This window comes from Lepidochelys olivacea, assembly GCF_965140295.1.
Source record: "Lepidochelys olivacea isolate rLepOli2 genome assembly, chromosome: 1".
In the NCBI taxonomy this organism is placed as follows: Eukaryota; Metazoa; Chordata; order Testudines; family Cheloniidae; genus Lepidochelys; species Lepidochelys olivacea.
Window position 1 is genome coordinate 101146950 of NC_140411.1, and position 24350 is coordinate 101171299.

A 24350-nucleotide genomic window follows, 5' to 3' on the forward strand; every position below is an offset into this window, starting at 1 on the left:
AGCATTTTACAATAGTTAGCTAATGGTACAGACAACATTTGGAAAGATCATTAAGTGGACTACAAAGACCCTCAGCAATTTTCAAGTAGTCCATGGAAAAAAAAGTTTGAGAACCACTGGTCTAGATGAATCATGTGTCTGATCCAGTGTGGCAGATCTTCTGTTCCCATTTTCCCTATTCCATTTCTCAGTTTAAAAGGCTCTTTTGCTAACACACAGCACTGCCAGATCTAGCATGAAGTACTACTGGATATTGTAGGGGGAGTCAAAGAAGTGCTCAGCTACTACGCTAATTGACAGGTGCTGTGTAAGAAGACACAGATGGTCTAAGATTTTCTTCATATGGTGGTCTGATGTAACTGACACCTGAGGGTGTCTACACCACAGCTGGGAGTCAGCCTCCTAGGCCAGATAGACAGACTTGCACTAGCTCAGCTCAAGTTGAGCACTCAAAATAGCAGTATGGATATTTCAGAGTAGCAGCCGTGTTCGTCTGTATCCGCAAAAAGAAAAGGAATACTTGTGGCACCTTAGAGACTAACCAATTTATTTGAGCATGAGCTTTCGTGAGCTACAGCTCACTTCATCAGATCCAATGAAGTGAGCTGTAGCTCACGAAAGCTTATGCTCAAATAAATTTGTCAGTCTCTAAGGTGCCACAAGTACTCCTTTTCTTAGTATGGATATTGTGGCACTGCTTGCAGCTCAGGCTAACGACCCAAGTTCAGACACAGGAGATCGAGTGGGTTCAAGTTGGGGTGGCTAGCCCAAGCTACTGCATGTGCCACAATGTGCATACAGCTATTTTTAGCATGCTAGCTAAAGCCAAGCTAGCACAAATCTGTCTTTCTGGGCTTGGAGGTTTGCTCCCAGATGCAGTGTAGACACACCCTTTAGCAGTTTTCTGATGGGATTTGACCCTGGAATCCTAAGGAAAGGAGAGACCCTAAGACCTTACTGTCACTTTGTTCTCAAAAGGAAGACTAAAGAGGTCATGTTTCTCAAATAGCAGATTGGATACTCTGGCCTAAATTTCTTAGGCTGGGCCAAGAGGTCTGAAATCAAGAGTGTAAGAAAGACAAAACTGTTCTAACTGACCTAACCACAACTCTCAAAGAATGCTTGGAGAAATGCTCTTAAAATTGGTTTGGCTTCTCTATACTGCTCCTTAGGGAGGTGGTCCAAGAAGGACATTCCTACTCCAGGAATAGAATTTACTTGAACATTTGCCTCCTCACGGTTAGCAATCTGAATGGTTAGAACAACATAAAAATATGCCTTGCAATGAAGGAAACCCAATCTTTTTGGTCCTTCTGAAGCTGTCACATAGGAAGAACTGCTAATTTTGGTCTTTTTTAATGTAGAAGAGTGTGCAGGCACCAGTGCAGGCCAGATGAAAAATCTGAATTCCTGCTTTAGCACATGGTATTAGTATGGTTAAGCGTCATGATGGCAGCAGTCTAGAATTTGGAAAGAAGTGCATCATTCACAGCCAAAGTGATCTTTTTTAGGATTTTCCTGATTTAGCGTTTTTGGTCCTGTGAAGAGATATAGTTGAGCAAACTTTAATGTTTTGTGTGATATTGTATAGAATACTAGAGCTAATGAAACAGAAAAAAAGGTAGAGCAGCTGCATACTGCAAATGAACAGAGCAACGGTTCTGAAGCCAACTACTTACAAAAGTAGAGGTAGAAGTATGGGTGTTTGGGACTACTGTCCCTTACATAACTTGCACCAAACACTTAGCTGTCTGAGCATGCATGAGGCCCCCCAACAATCACGGCTTTCAAAATAGCCTGCAGCTCACTGAACCAGAGGGACATGCTTCCCAGAATGGGGATCTGTAGAGAACTCTTAGTGGAGAAGCATGGATTTGTTCCCGTATTACTCTTGGGAATAAAGCGGCATATGACAGAAGATACTAGAAAAGCACACATGGGTCCAATAATTTTCAGTGAACCTCCAGATAAGCTATTAAATAGGCTACAGAATAAATGGGGAAAAAATGTCGAAAGTTAGTAGAATATAGAACTATTGGCGCTCTCAGATAAATAGTAATGATTGCCAAATTTGACTGTAGAAAATAGGTTTATTTTCACCTACTTGGTTGGCAGTTCTGTTCCCTAAATGTAATACAATAGTTTCATATGGAGAGAGAACAGTATCCCACAGCTGGTGACGATATACACTGTAAAAGCTTCTTATAAAAAAAACCCAAATTCCTCTCAACAGAACCACCATAAATCCACACATAGGACAAAAAACTTTAGACTGCAGGAGGGTAATACTGGTGGAGGACCTTTGGAAGTCACCATTACAGACCAGTCAGTTTAACTTCAGTACACAGAAAAAGATATTGGAGCAAATAATTAAGCCATCAATTTGCTAACACCTAGAAGACAAGGTGATAAGTAACCGTCAGCATGGATTTGTCAAGAACAAATCGTGTCAAACCAACCTAATAGCTTTATTTGGCAGGATAACAAGCCTTGTGGATAGGCGGCAGCAGTAAATGTGGTACTGTATATCTTGACGTTAGTAAGGCTTTTGATACTGTGGGCTATCTACACTAGCACTTTACAGCACTGCAACTTTCTCCAACAGGGGTGTTAAAAAAAACACCCCTGAGCGCTGCAAGTTTCAGAGCTGTAAAGTGCCACTGTAGACAATGCACCACCACTGGGAGACGCGCTCCTAGTGCTGGTAGCCATTCCCCTAGCTGAGGTGGGTTTTTTTAGAGTGCTGGGAGAACTCTCTCTCAGCCCTATGCCGCAACTACACAAACCATGTTAAAGCGCTGCCATGGCAGCACTTTAACATTGCCAGTGAAGAGATGCCTTGTCACACATGACCATCTCATAAACAAACTAGGGAAATGCAACCTAGATGGAGCTTGTCAAGGTTCCTTCCCCACTCTGAACTCTAGGATACAGATGTGGGGACCTGCATGAAAACCTCCTAAGCTTACTTTTACCAGCTTAGGTTAAAACTTCCCCAAGGTACAAACTATTTTACCTTTTGCCCTTGGACTTCCACTGCCACCACCAAACATCTAACCAGGTTTATTTTTGAGAAAGCGTTGTTTGGAAACGTCTTTCCCCCCAAAATCCTCACCAAAACTTAGCACCCCCCTTCCTGGGGAAGGTTTGATAAAAATCCTCACCAATTTGCATAGGTGAACACAGACGCAAACCCTTGGATCTTAAGAACAATGAAAAAAGCATTCAGTTTCTTACAAGAAGAATTTTAATAGAAGAAACAGTAAAAAGAATCACCTCTGTAAAGTCAGGATGGTAAATACCTTACAGGGTAATTAGATTTAAAACAGAGAATCCCCCTAGGCAAAATCTTAAGTTACAAAAAGACACAAAAACAGGAATATACATTCCATTCAGCACAGTTTATTTTCTCAGCCATTTAAAGAAATCATAATCTAATGCATATCTAGCTAGATTACTTACTAAATTCTAAGACTAGACTAGACTAGTCTAAGACATTCCTGTTCTGTTCCTGGCAAAAGCATCACACAGACAGACCCAGACCCTTTGTTTCTCCCCCCTCCAGTTTTGAAAGTATCTTGTCTCCTCATTGGTCATTTTGGTCAGGTGCCAGCGAGGTTATCCTAGCTTCTTAACCCTTTACAGGTGAAAGGGTTTTTCCTCTGGCCAGGAGGGATTTTAAAGGTGTTTACCCTTCCCTTTATATTTATGACAGAGCTACTATCAGGTGGATGCATAACTGGTATGAAAACCATTCCCTGAGAATAGTTATCAGTGGTTCACTGTTAAGCTGGAAGAGCATATCAAGTAGGGTCCCACAGGGATCATTTCTGGGTCCAGTTGTGTTCAATATCTTCATCAGATTTAAATAATGGCATAGAGAGTACACAAAGTTTGTGGACAATATCAAGCTGGGAGGGGTTGCAAGTGCTTTGGAAGATAGGATTCAAATTCAAAATGATCTGGACAAACTGGAGAAATGGTCTGAAGAAAATAGGATGAAATTCAGTAAGGACAAATGCAAAGTACTCTACTTAGGAAGGAACAATCAGTTGCACACATACAAAATGGAAAATGACGGCCTAGGAAGGAATACTGCAGAAAGGGATCTGGATGTCATAGTGGATCACCAGGTAAATCTCCATCAAGAGTGTAACTGTTGCAAAAAAAGCAAACATCATTCTGGGATGTATGAGCAGGAGTGTTGTAAGCAAGACACAAGAAGTAATTCTTCTGCTCTACTTCACGCTGATTAGGCCTCACCTAGAGTATTGTGTCCAATTCTGTGTGTCACATTTCAGGAAAGGTGTGGACAAATTGAAGAAAGTCCAGAGAAGAGCGATAAAAATGATTAAAGGGCTAGAAAACTTGACCTATGAGGGAAGACTGAAAAAATGGGGTTTGTTTAGTCTGGAAAAGAGAAGCCAGAGGGGACAAAAACACATTTTAAGTACATAAAAGGTTGTTACAAGGAGGAGGGAGAAAAAAATTTCTCTTTAACCTCTGAGGAAAGGACAAGAAACAATGGACTTAAATTGCAGCAAGGGCAGTTTAGGTTGAACATTAGGAAAAATTTCCTGCCAGGTTGGTTAAGCACTAGAACTTACCAGGGAGGCTGTGGAATCTCTGTCATTGGAGGTTTTTAAGACCAGGTTAGACAAACACCTATTGGGAATGGTCTAGATAATATTTAGTCCTGCCATGAGTGCAGGGGACTGGACTTGATGACCTCTTGAGGTCCCTTCCAGTCCTATGATTGTACTCTTTTTCTCTAGTTATGTATATGGTTTTACTTTTAAAAAACATTTATTGGCTACTATGCTCTCTACACAAAACTTATGACATCTAAAGAAAAAAAATTAGAGAGATAAAACATTCATATATAGGTCTCTGTAGTGCCTCTCTCTGCTCAATGGTAACTTACTCCTTTTGCAAAAGAGAATCTCCATGTATTGTATACAGTGTTGCCAATTTTCCTGACTACATCACAAAAGCCACAACATTTGGTGTTTTTTCTTAAAAGCCTGAGCCTCTGGAGCCTTGTGATTAGATGAGAATCTCAACTTTCATTAAAAAAGAAAATTTGTATCTTTCATTGTTATGGAGAAAAGCTTGAAAATGTGACCCAACTGTACCTAAGGAGTAAAAAACCAGACAGCAAATAACAAACAAATTTTATTTAAGTTATGTTTTTTAAACTAGTCATGATATTTTGGGTCCAATAGACAGCACCTAATCTAGCAGGTACATAAAAAAACTAAAGGTATCTAGGAAGTTTTAAAAAGCAATAAGGGCTGCCACTGTCTGACCAGCTGCCTCTCAAGTGGAAAGCAAGATGGCTGTGTTGAGGGAGTGGAACCTCCTGTATCTGAAAGAATGGTGGAGTTGTGTCAGTACTTCATCAGTCTGCACTAGAAAAATTAGGCAAAATAAAGACCAAAAAAAAAGACGCATGAATATCCAGCTGATAGAAAGATCCTTAGTTTTAGAAATGTAATACTGTACTTAATGGTTTTCCATTCATCTACTACAGTGTCATGTCTGTAACGTTACTAACAAAATTTAGTGAAATTGAAGTTAAATAATTACCTGAAAGTCATCATAGGGGAAAAGTAGCATCTCACGTAACGCATCATTTAAAATTTGTGTTTTCTTCTGAACAATGACATTTTCGTAGTCTATTGGCTCAATTAGCTTTGGTTTTGCCTAGAAAATGAATAGAAAAGATACTCTTAAATATACTGTGAAAAAATTACAATTCTGTAGTCATTTATCTGTATAAAATTGCTGTATAAAAAGCTACTTGACACAACTGACTTCAGATATCACAAATTTGCAGCATTCAAAAATAGGAATTTTAAAAAAAATCACACTACACAATACAGTTGAACTATAATGACTAACAATTATACATAAATAAGCTGATTTGTGTAAGAGGTAAGACACAAAAAGTGTCTGGAAAAGGGAGGACAGAGTGAAGACTATGGCAATACACATTGTGGCAATACTCATTTAGGGTATGTTTTCACTGAAGAGTTAGCCTGGACTCTTACCCAGATGTTGCCCTTAACCTGGCTACCAATCACACACAAAAACCTCTGACCTGGGTTTAGTGGTGCTTTAAACCTGTTCTAGGTGGCATCCCTGGTTGGTACAGACTTGAAACCGGGTTGTGCTTTAACCTGGGCTGGTAAACCACCTGCTTTGCAATGCAGATGCAGGCTAATCAACATGGGTGCTGATACTCCTTCAATGCCATCCCACAATTTCGCCGGACCATATTTTCTTTCACTCTACCTACTCCCCTCTTCTGCACTGGAAGACTTCTTCCAGTTTATATACAGCAGTTTGGCATTTAAACCCTACACTGCATGTGACCTGCTACATTTCTACTGAAATTTCAGAGTACTTGAACAGTGATGCAATCTGAGAAGTCATCCTCTCAATGCAATGTTAGCTAGCCAGATGCAGACACCAGGGTTCTGGTGTGCCTCTGGATGAGGTAAGCTAAGACCTAAAATTTGAACACATTTATCTGAAATCAGACAATCAGCCAAACCTTGGGTGGATTACTTAATGAGTTTGCTAACTAAGAACACTTCCACATAAGTCCCAGAAACAACAACAACAAAGTTCTCCAACAATACATTGCATAAAATTCATAGAGTAACCCAGTTCAGGACATTGCAAAGAGACCTGGGATATCCCTCCAGAAGTCCTAGCATCTCACATGGGTAAGTACAGCACCAGTATGGACACAGCCACACATCTGGCACAAATAGGGGTTTGCAGCAGGGATGTGCAACCCAGACTAGGTTAACCCAGGCACCAATCACCCAGGTTAACTCTGCAGTGAAGACATTGCCTTAGAATCACATGCAACTTCAAGGGGACACACGCAGTTTTTGCCAAATCCACAGGTTTGATTACAGCTACAGCCACTCTGCCTAGTAATATTATAGTACGCCTGTTACAGAGAATCTATCTTGAGGATTTGGTTTGGTTTTTAAAGAAAGTTAGTATTCAATGTGACCATTAAGTGTTTATAATTAAAGTCTTGTCCACATGGAGAGATTGAACAGCACAGCTATAGCAAAATATTTACTCTGCTATAGATATGTTCACGTAACACATATCCCCACCCCAATTAGACACTATACTGGAATAAACTAATTTTTATTCCAGAATGGAGCATTCACACAAGGAAGTTACACCAGTATAGCTAGCTATAGCAATTCCAGTCAATTTCCCAGTGTAGACACCCTAATTTTTAATAAGTTTAACTTGGTGCTTTGGGTCAAATGTAGGGTTTTAGAATAATCACGAAGATTAGGCTCCAATCAGAGCACTTCCACATCTGATTCCTACTTGGAAAAGTCTGAGTAGTATTAAAACACATGATAATTAATACTTGATTAATTACTCGGGGGGAGGGATAGCTCAGTGGCTTGAGCACTGGCCTGCCAAACCCAGGATTGTGAGTTCAATCCTTGAGAGCGCCATTTAGGGATCTGGGGCAAAAATTGGGGATTGGTCCTGCTTTGAGCAGGGGGCTGGATTAGATGACCTCCTGAGGTCCCTTCCAACCCTGATATTCTAGGATTAATATGAAATCTGTAAATTAGCATCTCTGTTGATGCTAAGTTATTCCAGTTTGTCATGCTGAAATGTGAAGCACACTGTTTTCATTTTGAAAAGTCTTGTGTGCAATCAGATAACCTAGAAAATGTTGAATGTAACTTCAAATTCTGCAGAACAATGTTAAATTTGGATTGAGATTTAAGATTTCCTTGCATCAGTTAAACTGAAATACCACAGTAATATAACATACAAATAATGGAGACAGTGACAATTACAAAAGTTTTTTCTGTGGACAGCACTTTAATTTGCTAATACTTACTACATGTGCTCAGTAATTTACTCCTTGATTAGACCAACTTAGGTCAATAGAACTAATCTGGAAGTAAATTTCTACTCAACATCAGTACAGATGGCAGAATCTGGCCCTTGCTGAAAAATTAGCTGCATGAAATAGGAATCGCCTATTTCTCTAATTTTTTTTCTTCGTCTAATAACCATTTAAAATCCTATATCCTACTATTTACAATACTAAACCTATGAAGTGATTATTGCTGATCATCAAGGTGCGTAAAGGTAGTACGTTGTTTTTTCTTTCAAGAATGAAGCAGATTAGTCAAATTTTGATAATAAATCTCTGTACTTGGAAGGCTATATCCAGGAAAGGTTACTAGCGTTCACATGCTTAGATTATAAATTACTCAGAAGTTACTTCAGATAGTCTAATATCTACCACATGGTAACATTCCCAGTAAGTAAATATTAGAATATTGGAGGGAGTTCAAAAGGCAACAAAATGATAAATTTGGAAAATAAGACTCATCAGGAGAGATTACATGAATTGGGTATGCTTAGTCAACAGAAAAAGAAAAAGCAATTGTTTACAAATATGTTGGAACAATGATATAACAAATGAGAATTAACTTTTCCTTTCTATTTGTACAGCACAGTATGCTTAGTTCAACAAGACCAGAACAATAATAAAGGAATGCACATGCAATGTACAAGGGAGAGTTTAGTTTAAAAATTACGGTAAACATTTTAACATACGATAAAGCAACATATATATAAATGTTATTTAAAGTCAAATATTTAAAGTTAGGAAATAGGAAATTTACAGTGACCTGTAGAATCTAATTTTGACACCTTGTGCAGACACTAAATAAGACAGGGGTCACCAAGGAAGTAAGGGGACTATGAGTGCGTAACTGAAGACAGTTTCATTTGCAAATGCACAAGAGAGATAGAATTAAGGTTGCATGACCAACCTTAAGTTTCACATTTCTAAACTTTCAGTATTTGACTTTGCAACTAAAATAATGTTCTTTAAATGTAATGCAATTTCCTAGGTGTGTTTTATTTGTTGTTAAGGAAAACAAGTAAAAACAACATACATACCCCATCATGCATGGTTCAGGGTTCAAACCTGTCTGATCTTCACCACCACAACACATTTGATTGCTACCACTGAGCTACAAGACTAACTATGCTAGTTAGCAGGAAGAGAGCTGTTATTCCAGAATGCAAAACTATGCGCTTAAGTGTTCCCAGCCTCTGTTTGCCAGAAGATGGGAATAGGCATCAGGTGATGGATTACTTGATGATTACCTGTTCGGTTCACTCCCTCTGAAGCACCTCACATTGGCCACAGTTGGAAGTCAGGATACTGGGCTAGGTGGACCACTGGTCTGACCTAGTATGGCCGTTATGTTCTTATACAGTATAAATGGGGACAGACTGCTGGATCCTGATGCTGCATCCACTTGGCTCGCTCTCCAACTTCCTACTCAAAACTGGGGGAGCTTTCCTGCCCTGTATTGTGCCCCCATGGGGTGGGGGTAAGCGCTAGATTAGATGAGGTGCCCAGTTTTGGCTTCTTCCTTGCACAAGCAAGAGAATGGAACAAACCATTTTAAAAAATTTTGCTATCAGCAAAAACTGAATGAAATTTCAAGGTATGAAGAAAAACAAATCACTTCTCTAGCCACTGGATTTCTCCTGCTTATATCAAAACTTGCTGCAAAACAATAAACGTGCAAGAACGTCCCAAAGAAAAGGAAGCAAGACTCTTATTATGGAAAGTGTTGGGGAAACTAAATATAGGGGTCATAACCAGGTCCCCTATAACAAGAATATTTTAGCAATGGGAGAAGTTAACAGAACAGTACAATTACTTCCACTAGAGATATTCGAGAATGGACTATACATTCATCTCTTACAGATTACTTAGAGGTAATAAAATTAACTGTCATAACTAAGCGGCTTGACTATATTAGTCAGCTTTTCCCCTTCATGTTCCAATTATTTCATTAATACTTCTACATAAAAATGTTAGAGGAAAAAACAATTTATTGCTATTTTTTTATTCTAAATACACAGCCTTGTTAGGAAAGGATGAGAACATTGCAATTGGGACTGGATGCTGTTTCCCTGGCAGCTGATGTTCCTCTTCATTTTTTTCCTCCTGCCTCTCAAGTAGATGTGGCTGAACCAACCGGCTCAATGGAGGTGGCTTGATTTGTCTCTTTGGGAAGGGTGATCTAGCCCTTGTGACAGTCAATTAAGCAGGTTTCCTGGAGTACACCCCAGGGGATCAATAAGGCTGTGGCTGGTATGGGGTAGGATTAATGCGGTAGAGGGCACATGGGCAGTACCAGGTAGGGTGGTCCCATTGAAGCTCAAACCTCTTTCTACTATGCCTCAGACTCTTCCCTTAAAACCCCTCCATGATTCCTAGTGAGCTAACCAGAAAAAGGACGGATCACAAGTGAGAGAGAGTTTTCTCCTCTTGCTGGACAGAGCAGAAATATACATCCTCTAACGGAGGTGCAGTCCTATCACATGTACCCTTTGTATAAAGGAGGTAAATACAGAGTAAATAACCTTGCGTACCAGTGACTCCAATGCTGGTGGTTTGGCAATCATCTCTCTTCATTTTTGTAGTAGAGGTGACTCAGGGCTGAGCCCTCCAATAAGTCACTCGGGCACCATATAAAAGGTTTTAGTGACAAGAAACCAAGTGCCAAAGCAGTGGGTATGATGGAGGTAGTCCATACAGAAGTGGAAAGTACCAACACTACAATATCAGAACACTGAGCTCTGTGGTTCCAGGTACCAAGGCACTTGGTGCCAGGGCTGATACAGAGAGATCTGTACCAAGGGCTGATTTAGAGGATACCATATGTGCTGCCTTAGATGTCAGTACCGGGATACCAGAATTGGCCTTCAGGCTTATGAGCCTTACAGGTATTAGCCCAAGATGAGTCATATAGCTGATGACCCTTCAGTGTCTTGCCAGATGCAGAAAAAGGTGACTTGCACCTGGGCACATCTTTGGAGTGGTGCTCTTTTCAGCCCTTCAGATATCAATGCCCACACAGTAGCAGAAAACTGGGACCTCTGAGTGGATGTGGGCCAGGAGTTCAGAGAAGAATCCCAGCTCTCTGGGACAGTGACTGGGAGACACTGAACCAATGTCTGAGGTGGCTTGCATAGATTTCTCTAGAAGGAAAACTTTCAGCCTCACTTCCATCCCACTCTGGGTACGCTTGGAGAAATAGAAGGATTATTTCCTTCTCCAAGGAAAAGTGGGCACCAGGATTGAAAGAAAACCATGAAATATTTATTGCACATATTTACTTCACAAAGTTTTTACCATTCTCAGAAATATACATATTTTGAATATGTATTGACATTAATGAAGACAAACTTTTTTTTTGGTTAAAGCATGTATGCTATTTGGGCACGGTGGTGCACGCCTATAATCCCAGCTACTTGGGAGGCTGAGGCTGGCGGATGGCTCAGGGGTTCTGGGCTATGGTGCGCTATGCCGATCGGGTGTCCAGTGCCACTGACAGCCTGGTCAGAGGGTGGCTGAAGGACTGGCTAGAACAACATGAATGATGTGTTGTGAATGGCGCTCTCTCTGTGAGGGCTGATGGACCAATCAACCAAGGCAATGTGTGCTAACTTACAGGCTTCCATAATAACTTCTACTGTAAGGGTGTATCTACACTCAGAAACACTTGCGCTAGTTCACACTGAGCTAGCCATACTAAACACAAACCTGCCTAGAGCCTGGGAGTACATTCTTGCTGCTTGCCCATGCTGCTGTGACTACACTACTGTTTTTAGAATGCTAGCTCAGTGACAACTACTGCAAGTATGCCTACTCAAGCTGGGAATCACAGCCCCAGATCCAAATATAGACATAGTCTAAGTCTTTTAAATACTTTGCACGAGCAGGGGAGGTTTAGAACCTTGTACCAAAAAAACAAGATGAGATACCAAAACGTTAATTAAAACAAATGCATCAAACTAAGAAAGCCACAAAATCATGATTTGTGGTTGAAACGGTCATACTTCACCTTCTTGAGCTACACTATCACTGACAATTTAAACCAAGTTTGAATGTTCAGACTTCAAATAAACTAACCTACACCCACAGTAAAACAGAAAATATGAAAGTGACTGTTTTCTAAAAACAGTGTTCAATGCTTTCCAAAGCAACACAATTTTAAAAGGTTACATTAAAAACCAAAAGAGGGAAACTATATCCAGAATCTTTGAATCTGTTTGCATATGCACTGTTTTATGGGAGATAATTTAGCTATTATGCTAACACACAGTATGGGTAGCACTGTGTTTTATAAGCACAGAAAAAGGGTAGTTTCCCACACACCTATTTTCTTCAATGAGGCCTGCTTTTCTTTCCATCGCCCCCTTCTTGACCCTGTCTGCCCTACATTTAATCTTCTCCTTCACTTTTTGCAGAAGGCCTATAAACACTAGTCCCCCAATCAAAATATGAAAAAAAGTTTTAGTATATTTAAAGTAAAAAATGTTAGACCAAAAAAATGTCTCTAATAAGATATGTGATGAAATCTTTTGCTTGCTGTGCCTTTCTGTTATGGACTACAGATAGGGTGTGGTATTTACTTAGTTGAGATAATTACTAACCATGTACTTCTGCCCAGAAGAATTGCTCATGTTTCTCCCTTTTTGGTCTTGTGCCTCCAGCATGAAATATGAAGGAAAAACTTCTAGCTCTTAAGACATTTTGCGCTCTCAGGCAGCTATAGGGTCTCCTTCTTTGTGAACATTAGCATTGTTCACTATTATACTTTTTAGTTCAGGATATCCCTGGAGCTACTTGCACTACAAAAATGAAAATCTTGTATTGATTGTATCTTTATAGATGAGGGAATCTCTTGCCTTGTAATTCAGATTTCCTGAAGATACATAAGATTTACATCACCCACCCCAATCTCTCCTCTGAGACTGGAGGACTAACTGATGACGTGAGGTGTTCTGTGCACACACTACAAAGAGCTATTTCTCTACTGCAGTTGTTCTGGAATTTACTTTTTGTTGTTGTTGTCTGCATTAACAAAAAAGGAGAAGGAAATGAGACTTTAATTTAGTATGTAATATGTTTGGGGCTAACAAAACATTCTAGTCTCCTTAGGCGTCTGAGGTTACAATATGCTAAGATGGACAGTGCCCTTGAACCAGCCTATAGGCAAAACAAAAATAAAAATAAAATAAAATAAAAATATACAATTATAAAAATCTTAAAAGCAAGAAGAGTTTTCCTGCATGGCTTGCACTTGAGAATCTTCGACCAATTTAAGCTCTTCAGGGCAGAGATCTTGGGTGAAATCCTGACCCAGCTGAAGTCAACGGGAGTTTTGGCACTGACATAATGGAACCAGGAAAACCACCTCTTGTCTTCACATTTGTCAGTAATGCACATAAACCATAAAACTACAGTGTTTTTCTTTATCTGACTTTTACTGAACTGTCATTCATCCCTCTTTTAAAAGCTATTTGCTAGATTCAGAGATGCCACCTTCCTTACCCCTTGGTTCCTCTTATGGGGAGAATGTGCCTCCATAAAAGGAAAAACGTTCAGATGAAAGGTGGTGAGCCACGGTCCACCATTTTATGGTAAACCAATTTTAATTAGCTTCATTTATTTTTCAATGAGAAAAGAGCCACTGAATAGCATTCAAGAGTGGTAAGAAAGTTTATTTATTGTGAAATACTTATGTGGCTTGTTAGGTATCTAAGTTTTTCGATACCCACTTATTTACTTTTACTACTGTATTTTCAGTGTGAAAGTTGATCTGAGATTGGGAGAAGGAGTTAGGAAGGTAAGAGGCAGCCATACTTAAAAATAACTATCACTGAAGGCTGGTTATTAGAATTATTCAGAAAAATTTTCCTCTTTAAATATGTACACATATAAATAGGCTAAACTATCAGAATCAGATACAAAATTTCCAAATTGAGAAATTATTGTATTCCTAGTTTGTAATGAATTAAATAGAAATGTAACAAAGTTTTCAATTTAACCTGCAACAAGTTGCAAACCCTCCACTCCCTCCCAAAAACAGAAGCTGTAAGACCAAAAGGTACCACTGTCAAGATAAAAGCCTGGAGAGTGTGCACAGCTCCTGAAATAAGTTTTCTGTTTAAAAAAAAAAGTTAACTTTAGAAAGAATCCTGAAGAAAAGTTGCATATGTTGTTGTAAAAGAAATTGGTTACACTTAAGTACGATTTTGATTACTATTGCTATTCACTTTTTTTAGTTTTGGCTAATTTAGCGCCTTGTTACTTCCTGTACATTAACTTCTGTAGATTTGATTTGATACTGCGTATATTTGAGCAAAAATAGGTTTCCCTTAGCAATACCCCAAACAAGTTTTAAATGTAAATCTTTTTAAAATAATTTGATTTATTGATCACATCCTGTATTCTCCCATAACCATACCTAAAAGAAGTGCTTACTATACTACTGCTATATGCAATCCAGACGTAAACCATCAACAGAATGGACAGGAAGCAATACAAGAGTATTTCATTATACTTTTGAAAAAAATACCAGTTAGAGTTATTTTGTCAATTTATTTCAATTTAAACTAAAAACCAGAATCCCTAGGTATACTGTTTATCTAAGAGCTAGTCCACACTGAAAGCACTAAAGCAGTGTTTGAATTTTTAGACTCAGTTCTGAATGAACAGTCAGATTACAAAACATTATGCTTTTATTAAATACAAATGGATGTTTAGTAGATTGCCAGTGCTCAGTTAACAAGGGAATGGTGACCTCTCAGATCTCAAACATTTTGATAAAATAGATTTAAGATATCCTGCACTACTGTCACACGTATCTGAATGTGGATAAACTTCTGCTTCCAATACGTCTTATCTTCTTCCCTTCAAATACAAAAACAATATCCTGTTAAATCCCAAATTCTCTTGTCAGTGTAAAGGCTGTTAAAAGCAGGGGGATTGGACTTGGGCAATATCCCTTTAACAGATCAATACTAAAAGAGAGGGTATTGTAAGGATATTACTACATCCCTCAGGTGCATTTTGAGACACAAGGCAGAGAGACAGCCTCTAAGAATTACAATCTCTCAGAAAGACAAGGTGAGAGCTTGTCTCTCTCACTAACAGAGGTTGGCCCAATAAAATACATTTCCTCACCCACCTTCTCTCTCTCTAATATCCTGAGACTGTCACAGCTACAGCACTGCGTACAATCTCCCAGAAATACCACAGTCTGATTCTTTTTTTATGTTAAAGAACAGTCATTACATTGGGTATCTTGATCTGAGCTATGTTTTTTGGTCAGATTTTTAGGGAAATAAGCGATCATAATTAAAAGAAGCAAAACATGTAAAACAAAATCAAGAGTCACTTGAATTGTCTACATGTAACTAACGATATGCAAATTCTCCACCATATTCACTGTACTGATTGTAGGTATTATCCACATCCCCTACCTTTCTTCTGTTTGTGTTTTTAAATTTGTAAGCCTATGAGGGCAGGGAATTTTTCCTGTGTTTGTACAGCACCCAGCACTGTGGGTTTTCAATCCTGATTGGGGATTTTGGATACTATCAATATTTACTATTAATACCCAAAACATACCAATACTTTCCCATGGGCTGTATCATGCCTTTAGTTTTTAAGCATAAAAGCCAAAAGGTATGACATGATATGATATTTTTAGTGGACACAAGAACAATGCCCACACTAATGCCACTTCAAAATTGGAGTCACCATATCAGAGCATTCTTTTGTAAACTCATCCAGGCCTTATAAGTAAGGCCTCGTCAAAAATCAGTCCATTTTGGTCAATTTTACAGTCATAGGATTTAAAAAAATCATAAATTTCATGATTTCAGCTATTTAAATCTGAAATCTCACAGTGTTGTAAATTTGCGGGGTCCTAAACCATAAAAGGAGTTGTGGGGGGTTACAAGGTTATTGTAGGAGGGGCTGTAGTACTGCTACCCTTACTTCTGCACAGCTGCTGGCGGCAGCACTGCCTTCAGGGCTGGGCAGCTAGAGGCTGCTGGCCATGAGCCCAGCTCTGAAGGCAGAGCCGCCGCCAGCATCAACACAGAAGTAAGGATGGCATGGTAGGGTACTGCCACCCTTACTTCTGTGCTGCTGCCTGCAGAGCTGGTCCCTCAGTCAGCAGCTGCCACTCTCTGGCCACCCAGCTCTGAAGGCAGCAGTGCAGAAGTAAGTGTGGCATGTTATGGTACTGCCACCCTTACTTCTGTGCTGCTGTTGGCGGGGCACTGCCTTCTGAACTGGGCACCTGGCCAACAGCTGCTGCTCTCCAGCTGCCTAGATCTGAAGGCAGTTCGGAAGTAAGGGTGGCAATACCACAATCCCGCTAAAATAATCTTGCAACCCCGCCCCTGCAACTCCCTTTTGGGTCAGGACCCCACTTTGAGAAACACTGGTCTCCCCTGTGAAATCTGTAGCACAGGGCAAAAGCACACAAAAGACCACATTTCACAGGGGAGACCAGTTTTCACAGTCTGACACGCATTTTTCATGGCCGTGAATTGGTAGGGCCCTACTTATAAGAGGTCTTTTCCCTGAGAAAGTGAAAGATCTCAGGACTTTGGGGGAATTAAAACTGACCACAGAAAAAGAATTTCTGGAGGAATTAAAAGGGGCAGAGCTCCTCTACTAGAGGCCATAAGACTTCTGAACTGTACCGAAAAGTCTGGCTGGGTACTGTACTGATCTTAGTACAAAAAGTAAGAGTGAAGTCAGAGTGAGTTATAGAATAAGAAATCTATCATTTTAAATATATATTTTTCTACTATAGTTTTAGATTTTGCTGTTTCCCTTTTTCCTTGTTCTAAGAAAAAGCTCTGCCACTCTAAGACAACATCTCTTTAGAAGAATCCAGCACTTTCACAGGCTATTGCAACTTATCCAAACAGCAGCAATTGTTGCCATTTAACATAAAAAACACGTTTGCGCCTCCTCAGATATTTGCTTGGTGTGCATGGGATGGGCAGTGACATTGGACTGCGTGTACGTGAGTTGTGTGTGAGGGGGAGAGATGAGTATATGAATAAATTCTGCACCCAGAATAAAATGGTGCAATCAGTACCACTGCTGAAGACCATATAGGGAACCACCCAACCTGAATCCAGGTAGGATTTAGAAAGGAAAATGGCTGTTGGGGACAGCTTTAGGGAGAAGGTAAGAGAAGGGATAGGTGTGTGAGGGGCGTTAAACTAATAACAAAAGGGGAGAATTAAAAAGACATGAGCACTCCAGCACAAAATCAGTATGTTGAGAAGAAAATTAATAAAGGAACCAAACAACATGAAGAGGACAAATTCTTTAATTGCCTATACACCAGTGGTAGCAGCCTGGGTAACAAACAAGAGGAACTGGAATTGTTCATTTATCAGCACAAATTCAAAATGTAGCTGGTATTACTGAAACCTGGTGAGATGATTCACAAGATTGGAATGTTAAAAATCAATTGTTACAACCTATTTAGGACAGGTCTAGTGGAAAAAAGCAGAAGGAGAGTAGCATTCTATGCTAAAAATGCCATTATGTGTTTCTGAGTAATTGAACTCAGAAGAAAATTATCTTGAATGCTTATGGATCAATGTCCTAACAGATAAAGCACAACATGGGGTATTAGTTGGTGTCTGCTACAGACCACCAAATCTCACTGGTGAACAGGATGACCAGCTCCATAATGTGTAGGAAAAAGCTGCATGATCATGGAGGAGTTCAATTTGAGTAACACATGCTGGAGGTCTCTTGCTGCTTGTACTAAAACATCCTTGGCATTTTTAAATATTATAAACAACAATTCCCTAACTGAAAGAGTGTCACAACCAGAGGGGAATTCTACATTAGACCCGGTCTTGACAGACAAAGAAACTGATCACAGAACTCGAAATTAATTGTAACTTAGGTACAAGTCATCATGCCTTGATCACATTTATAATGTGCAAACAGAATGATGACCAAACCAGCCATATAGATAGATAGATGTACACACACACACACACACACACTTGGTGCTTTAAAAGGACCAATTTCACAAAACTGAAAACAATTATGACCTAAATCAGGTGGGAGGAAGAATTTCATCAGAAAAAAAGTGAATAACCAGGAATTTAAGAACATTTTACTAGATGCCCAATAAGCCACAATCAAAGAAGAAGGTTTAATTAAAAAAAACTAACCTGGATTAGAGGGAAGTGAAAGCAGTTATAATCTATATTATATTTAAAATTTTAACAAATGAAAGAAAGGGGAAATTGATAGTAATGAATATAAAAGTCAGAAGCTGGGATTTGTAGAAAACTGGTAAGAGAAGCAAAGAGACAGAAGGAAAAGCGTAGGGTCAGCAGAGTTAAAAACAGTAATGAATTTTTAAAATATATTAGGAACAAAAAGATTCCTGTAAATGGCATTGGTCCATTACTAAATGGAAATGGTAGAATTATTATTAATTATAAAAAGGCAGCAGTGTGCAATAAATATTTCTGTTCTGTATTTAGCAAAAACAGATGCTGTAGTCTCATCAGGATGATAACACTCTTTCCATCCCACTAGTATCTCAGGAAGAGATTAAACAGCAGCTACTAAAGAAAGTCATATTTAAAATCAGCAGATCCAGATAACTTGCATCCAAGAGTTTTAAGAGAGCTGGCTGAGAAGCTTGCTGAACCATTAATGTTGATTTTCATTAAGTCCTGGAATACTGAGGAAGTTCCAGAAGACTGGAAGAAAGCTCATGTTGTGCCAGTATTTTAAAAGGGTAAACGAGATGACCTGGGTTATTACAGGCCTGTCAGTCTGATGCCAATCCTGAGCAAGATAATGGAACAGCTAATATAGGACCTACTTAATGCCAATCAACATGGAACAATCAACATCTATTTATGGAAAATAGAACCTGTCTAATTTGTTGTTGGGTTTTTTAAAATGAGATTACAAGTTTGGTTGATAAAAAGGTAATATTGTTGATGTAACAGACTTCTGTAAGGCATTTGACTTGGTGCCACATTACATTTAGATTAAACTCTAGGATGCTGAAATCAAGATGGCACACATTACTTGGATTAAATGCTGGCTGCCTGATAGGCTTCAAAATGTAACTGTAAACAGGGAATCATCATCAGGTGGATGTGTTTCCAGTGGAGTCCAATAGGGCTCAACTGTTGGCCCTACTCTAATTAACATTTTTATAGCGACCTAGAAGAAAACAAAATCATCACTGATGAAGTTGCAAATGACACAAAAATGGGGGAGTGGTAAATAATGAGGAGGACATGCCACTGATACAAGTAAATGCATATATCTAGGAACAAAGAATGTAGGTCATTACATACAGGATGGAGGACACTATTGGGGAAAGCAGTGACTCTAAAAAAGATCTGGGGGTCCTGGTGGATGATCAGCTGAACATGAGCTCCCAGTGCACCACCGGTGGCTCATGTGATTCTTGGATGAATAAATAGGGGAATCAAGTCGTAGTACAGAGATTATTTGACCTCTATATTAGGCATTGGTGTGACCATGGTTGAAATACTGTGTCCAGTTCTGGTGTTCACAATTCAAGATGGATCTTGAAAAACAGGAGTAGGTTCAGAGAAACGAGTCTTAGCTTCCTTATTTAGAACTGAGTCTTTTGTTCTATTCTGCACAAACATTGTTTTAATACCCTCCCAAAACATTCATGGGAAAAGAAAAAAAAAGCATAATATCCCCTGTGAACTATAGCTGTATCAACACAGCTTGCACCAGCTGAGTGCTATCCTGACAGAAAGAAGCACACTTTTGTTTTGTTAACTATAGAGAGAGAGAGAGAGAGAGAGAGAGAGAGAGAGAGCTTGCTAAATAAAACAAAAAACCCAGTTCTAAATAAGGAAGCTAAACATTCCAAAGGGGGGCAAGAAAGCCACACAAAAACATTAGCTCACATTGCTAAGATAAAAGATCTGGACCAAAATTAGAATATACCCCGCATAAATAAGTTTAAATAATGGCTTCCCTGAATAAAAAAATGATTTAGAGAAGTGAGCTTCTCTTGCATTATATTTTCTTACTAGCAGACACTACCTATAGGCACAGATTAGACTTCCAAGGATATATAAAATGGAATTCTCCTAATGAAGAGACATTACAAGAAAGGTTCTTATACATGGGCAAAAAAAATAAAAGTTTTTCAACTTGGTGTTTAAACCAGTTAGGTTGCTTTTTTTAGGTGACTTTGTTTTCAGAGGGGTTGAATACTCACCAGGGCCGGCTCTAGGTATTTTGCCGCCCCAAGCAAAAAACTGTTTGGCTGCCCCCCACCCCAGTCCTGAGCTCCCTCCCGCACCCCCTGTTGCCCCAACCCTGGGCTCCTCCACACCAGTGCTGACTCCGCCCGCTCCCCCCTCGCCTCCAGCCGGTCTGGCACTGGCAGGGTCGGCAGGTAAGCAGTGGGGCTCCCGGGCAGCGCCTCAGCTCAGGGTCCCTCCAGCTGGGGCTTCCACCTCCAGGACCGTCCGGGACCTGGGAGGGCAGAGCCGGGGGGACTACCCCGGCAGGGGGCTGAGGAGCCAGGGCAGGGCAGCCCCAGAGGGAGCGGAGCCCCGGAGAGCTGAATGTGGGCCCCACACGGCAGTGCCCTGGGCACAGGTCCCCTCTATGGGCCTGCTGCTGCTCCTGGCAGCCCTGCCGCAGCCCCTGGGCAGCTCGGGCTGCTTCGCCCAGCCCCAGCTGCGGCGCTGGGGGGCAGCTGCCGTCCAGCACCAGCAGGCAGCTCCTTGCACCCTGCGGGGAGGCCCCCAGATCAAATATCCCAGTCCTTTTGCAAAAAAAAAAAAAAAAAAAAAAAAAAAACCACAGGATTGCCCAATTGCTACCCCTGAAAATGTGCTTCCCCAAGCACGTGCTTGGCTTGCTGCTGCCTAGAGCCAGCCCTGATACCCACAGTTCCTACAGGTGTGAAAGCAAATGAAATTAAGACCACTTATTTAGGTTCTCCAATTGTGGATTTTGTCACCCAAATTTGAAAACTTTGGCCAGGCATTTTAAAAATTATTTGCTAATAAGCCACACAATTAACACATCATGGATCTAATTTGCCAGTACCAATTGAGCAGTGGCTCTCAACCTTTCCAGACTACTCTACCCCTTTCAGGAGTCTGATTTGTCTTCCATACCCCAAATTTCACCTGACTTAAAAACTACTTGCTTACAAAATCAGACATAAAAATACAGAAGTGTCAAAGCACACTTACTGAAAAATTGCTTGCTTTCTCATTTTTACCATATTATTAAAAAAATCAATTGGAATATAAATACTGTACTTACATTTCAGTGTATAGAGCAATATATACTGACTTTGTTGGTGCTTTTTACGTAACCTGTTGTAAAACTAGGCGAATATCTAGATGAGTTCATGTACCCCATGGAAGACCTCAGTTGAGCACTCATTTTTAATAACCAAGTATAAATGTATTGTTTACTAGCTTAACAATCCCCTTGAATAATATCTGAAAAGGTTAATTGTTTTAGCTGAAGTGTGTTGGAAGATTTCTTGCAGCTCAATTGCAAAAATACTATGCTTTCTTATGTATTATAAAAATTCCAGCAGAAGCACACAACCCACACAACAATACAGAATAAACTCCTTTCTGAAACTCCTCCCTCAGAAAATACACCAACTATTCACTTTTCCTCACTGAGGATCATTTAGCAAGTAAGATTTTAAAAATCCTCTATTCTACACAGGTTGAAAAGTAACCTTAAACTAAGGATACCTGAATATACTAGACTAATCTCAAAAATAATTTAATTAAGACAAATCCTGATGTCTGTTTATATATACACACACAATATTTAAGGAACAATTCAGAAAAATCTCTAAAATTTAAGAACACACTGCCAACTAAAAATACATTTACTGTAGTGTACTGCTTATATATTTCACAAATTAAGTTCGCACCTCTTTAAAGAGGTGTATGACAACTTTAGACCAACTAAATACAAGACAGTTAGGAAGTAATAAGCCAGGAAACAAAAACAAAAATAATGAATATTTTGCCAAAGGAGTCTCATGGAAACCAAAGCTGCATATATAAAACAAATACTCGTGTGCTCATTAAAAAGAATCAAAGAGAACCGATCTGAAAATGCATATATCAGCAGCAGCAAAAAGTGAACGTTGAAATCTGACTCACTAGTGGAACCTAGTTTCAGAGTAGCAGCCGTGTTAGTCTGTATCCGCAAAAAGAAAAGGAGTACTTGTGATACATTAAAGACTGACAAATTTATTTGAGCATAAGCTTTCGCGAGCTACAGCTCACTTCATCGGATGCAACCTAGAAGCTTCCCAGAAAGAATGAGAACTAAGAACAGTTGGGGAACATATCTCTTATCTACACAATTCTTACCAGCACTTCTACTGGACTGTCCACTTCTACTTCACATGGAGCTGCATCCTTGTATTGTTGGGGAGACTCGATAACAAGCTCTTTTTTAACACTTCTAGTGTTTGCTCTTGCCTGCATTCTTAGCAAGAACTCAGAAAATCTGAGAAAGTCTGGTTTTTAGCATCAAAATAAACAGCATGCCAGCAATTCAGAGAAAACAAAAGCTTCTTCCAAGCAGAAGCTGCAGAAAGTACCAACTAGTTTAACTTCTATGCTGCAGTTTGCAAAGTCTGTCATGAGGGAATGCATGACAAACGAAGCCCAGCCTCTAAAGGGTGTACCCTTCCACAGGAAAAAAAAGGTGGATCCATTTCAATGCCACTGGAACACACACCAAAAATGGTGCAATACAGAAAGTTCCTTACTATGATAACTGTGCATAATACTCACAAAATAATAAACACCTACAGTATTTAAGAAAAATATTTAAGAGTATATGTTTTTGTTCTACAATACATACTTTCACTGCAGTTTGGAACTCTTCAGAAAGGCAGAATTCGAAGTATTATTCTTCCCAGATTATTCTTCTGCTCCATCTTTTGAGATTTTCATTAATGCCCAGCAGCTAATTGAGTATTAGAGGCAATGCTATTCCAGTCAGCAGGGGCATTTCTACATAATACGGATACCATTTTTTCATTCTAATGTTTCTTAAACCAAGATTTAAGATGGTTTTCCTAATTTCACGATGTCCTCTCTATAAAACCTCAAATACTCTTCAAAAATGATAATCAGGTTGCAAAGCCTGCTTTCTATTTTTGCTTTAAATTCCAAGCGTGCTGGTAGTCCTCTCTCTTCCTTCTATACCATTACTCTCATCCCACAATTCAGGCCTAATTACCAAAATTCATCATCATAATTGGGAATGAAAGATAGTTTTCTTCCTCTTCCTTCATCACCTTTCAGACATCCAACCCTACAAAAAACTATTGCTTCCCTTGATTCCCTGCCACTGTCAACTCCTTTTCTCCTTTGAAACCTTCCCAAATCTCTGAGATCTATCATTGTCAAGCCTCTTAATAAAGCACCTTCTTCTCAACTCTGGCACTCCCACCCCATCTTTCAACTCTCTCAGTGAAGCATCTGGAAAAAGGCAGTCTCATCTCTCCAACCATGTTTTACACAATATTATTCACTCACTCTCATTTTGCCTATAGCACAGAAATGGCAGTTTTATGTAGTGAATGTTCTTTCTGCTGAAGAGTAGTTAATTCCTTTTATTTCAGTTGTGCCTTCAACACTGAAGTTCACTTCATTCTTCTGCACCACATTCCAGATCCATACAAATTTCTCTCTCTAGGTCTTCTTCTACACCAAGGTCCCTCCTCTAAGCAGTTCCAAAAGGATCGTCATCTTAGCACTCCACTCTTCCTCTCATCTTTACCACCAAAACTGAAAACTTAGGTTACTAGCTCCACCTGTAATACTAAACACTTTTCATTGTAAGTTCCAGTTTTCAGTTGCTTATTAAACTTTCCCAAACTTTAGCCATTCTGGCTGAAGTTTTCCAAGCATAGTTTCTGCCTCAGGCTGCAATTTTTTAGGACATTTTCTGCAAAAATGGTTTGGCCATTTCCATAAACGATTAAGGAAAAATGTGGTTTTCCCATATTAAAAGCAAAGTCAACCATTAAGTTGAAAAGCTTTAACATCTCCAGGGTTTGGAGCAGTGTCTTGAAATTCAGCAAGGGGGTTGATTTTGTGTCGGGCATTCCCCACCCCCTTCTCCCCGCTTCCTGTGAAAAACCAGCCAGTCAGCCAAATTATAAGCCTTTGAAAATGTCAGCTAAATTCTTAGAAGATTCCAACTGTAGTGGGCATTCTCCAGCCCAGGGCAGATGAACTTTCCGTCAATTGCTCTTCCTGCCTGCGGCAAGCCACTGTGGCACCAGACACTAGAACTGAGATGATCTAGTGATTGTACAACCAGACTGAAAACTTTTCCACTGAGCTGTGAAACACTTCCTCATGGACTCCTTTCTACTATTGTT

At 39.6% G+C, this 24350-nt stretch overlaps 1 protein-coding gene across 10 annotated transcripts in view; it reads right to left on the bottom strand.

Annotated features, from left to right (window-relative positions):
• DOCK9 (dedicator of cytokinesis 9) overlaps positions 1-24350 on the bottom strand; it is a 335677-nt gene that overhangs the window by 236626 nt on the left and 74701 nt on the right. For 6 of the 10 annotated variants that reach the window (XM_084627447.1, XM_084627444.1, XM_084627443.1 and 3 more), the window contains exon 2: positions 5590-5706. In XM_084627447.1, coding sequence (XP_084483573.1) covers positions 5590-5706 — 117 coding nt within the window. Of the gene's footprint in view, positions 1-5589; positions 5707-22320; positions 22453-24350 lie in introns of those variants that run through there. The other 4 variants (XM_084627439.1, XM_084627445.1, XM_084627446.1 and 1 more) reach the window with 1 other exon arrangement.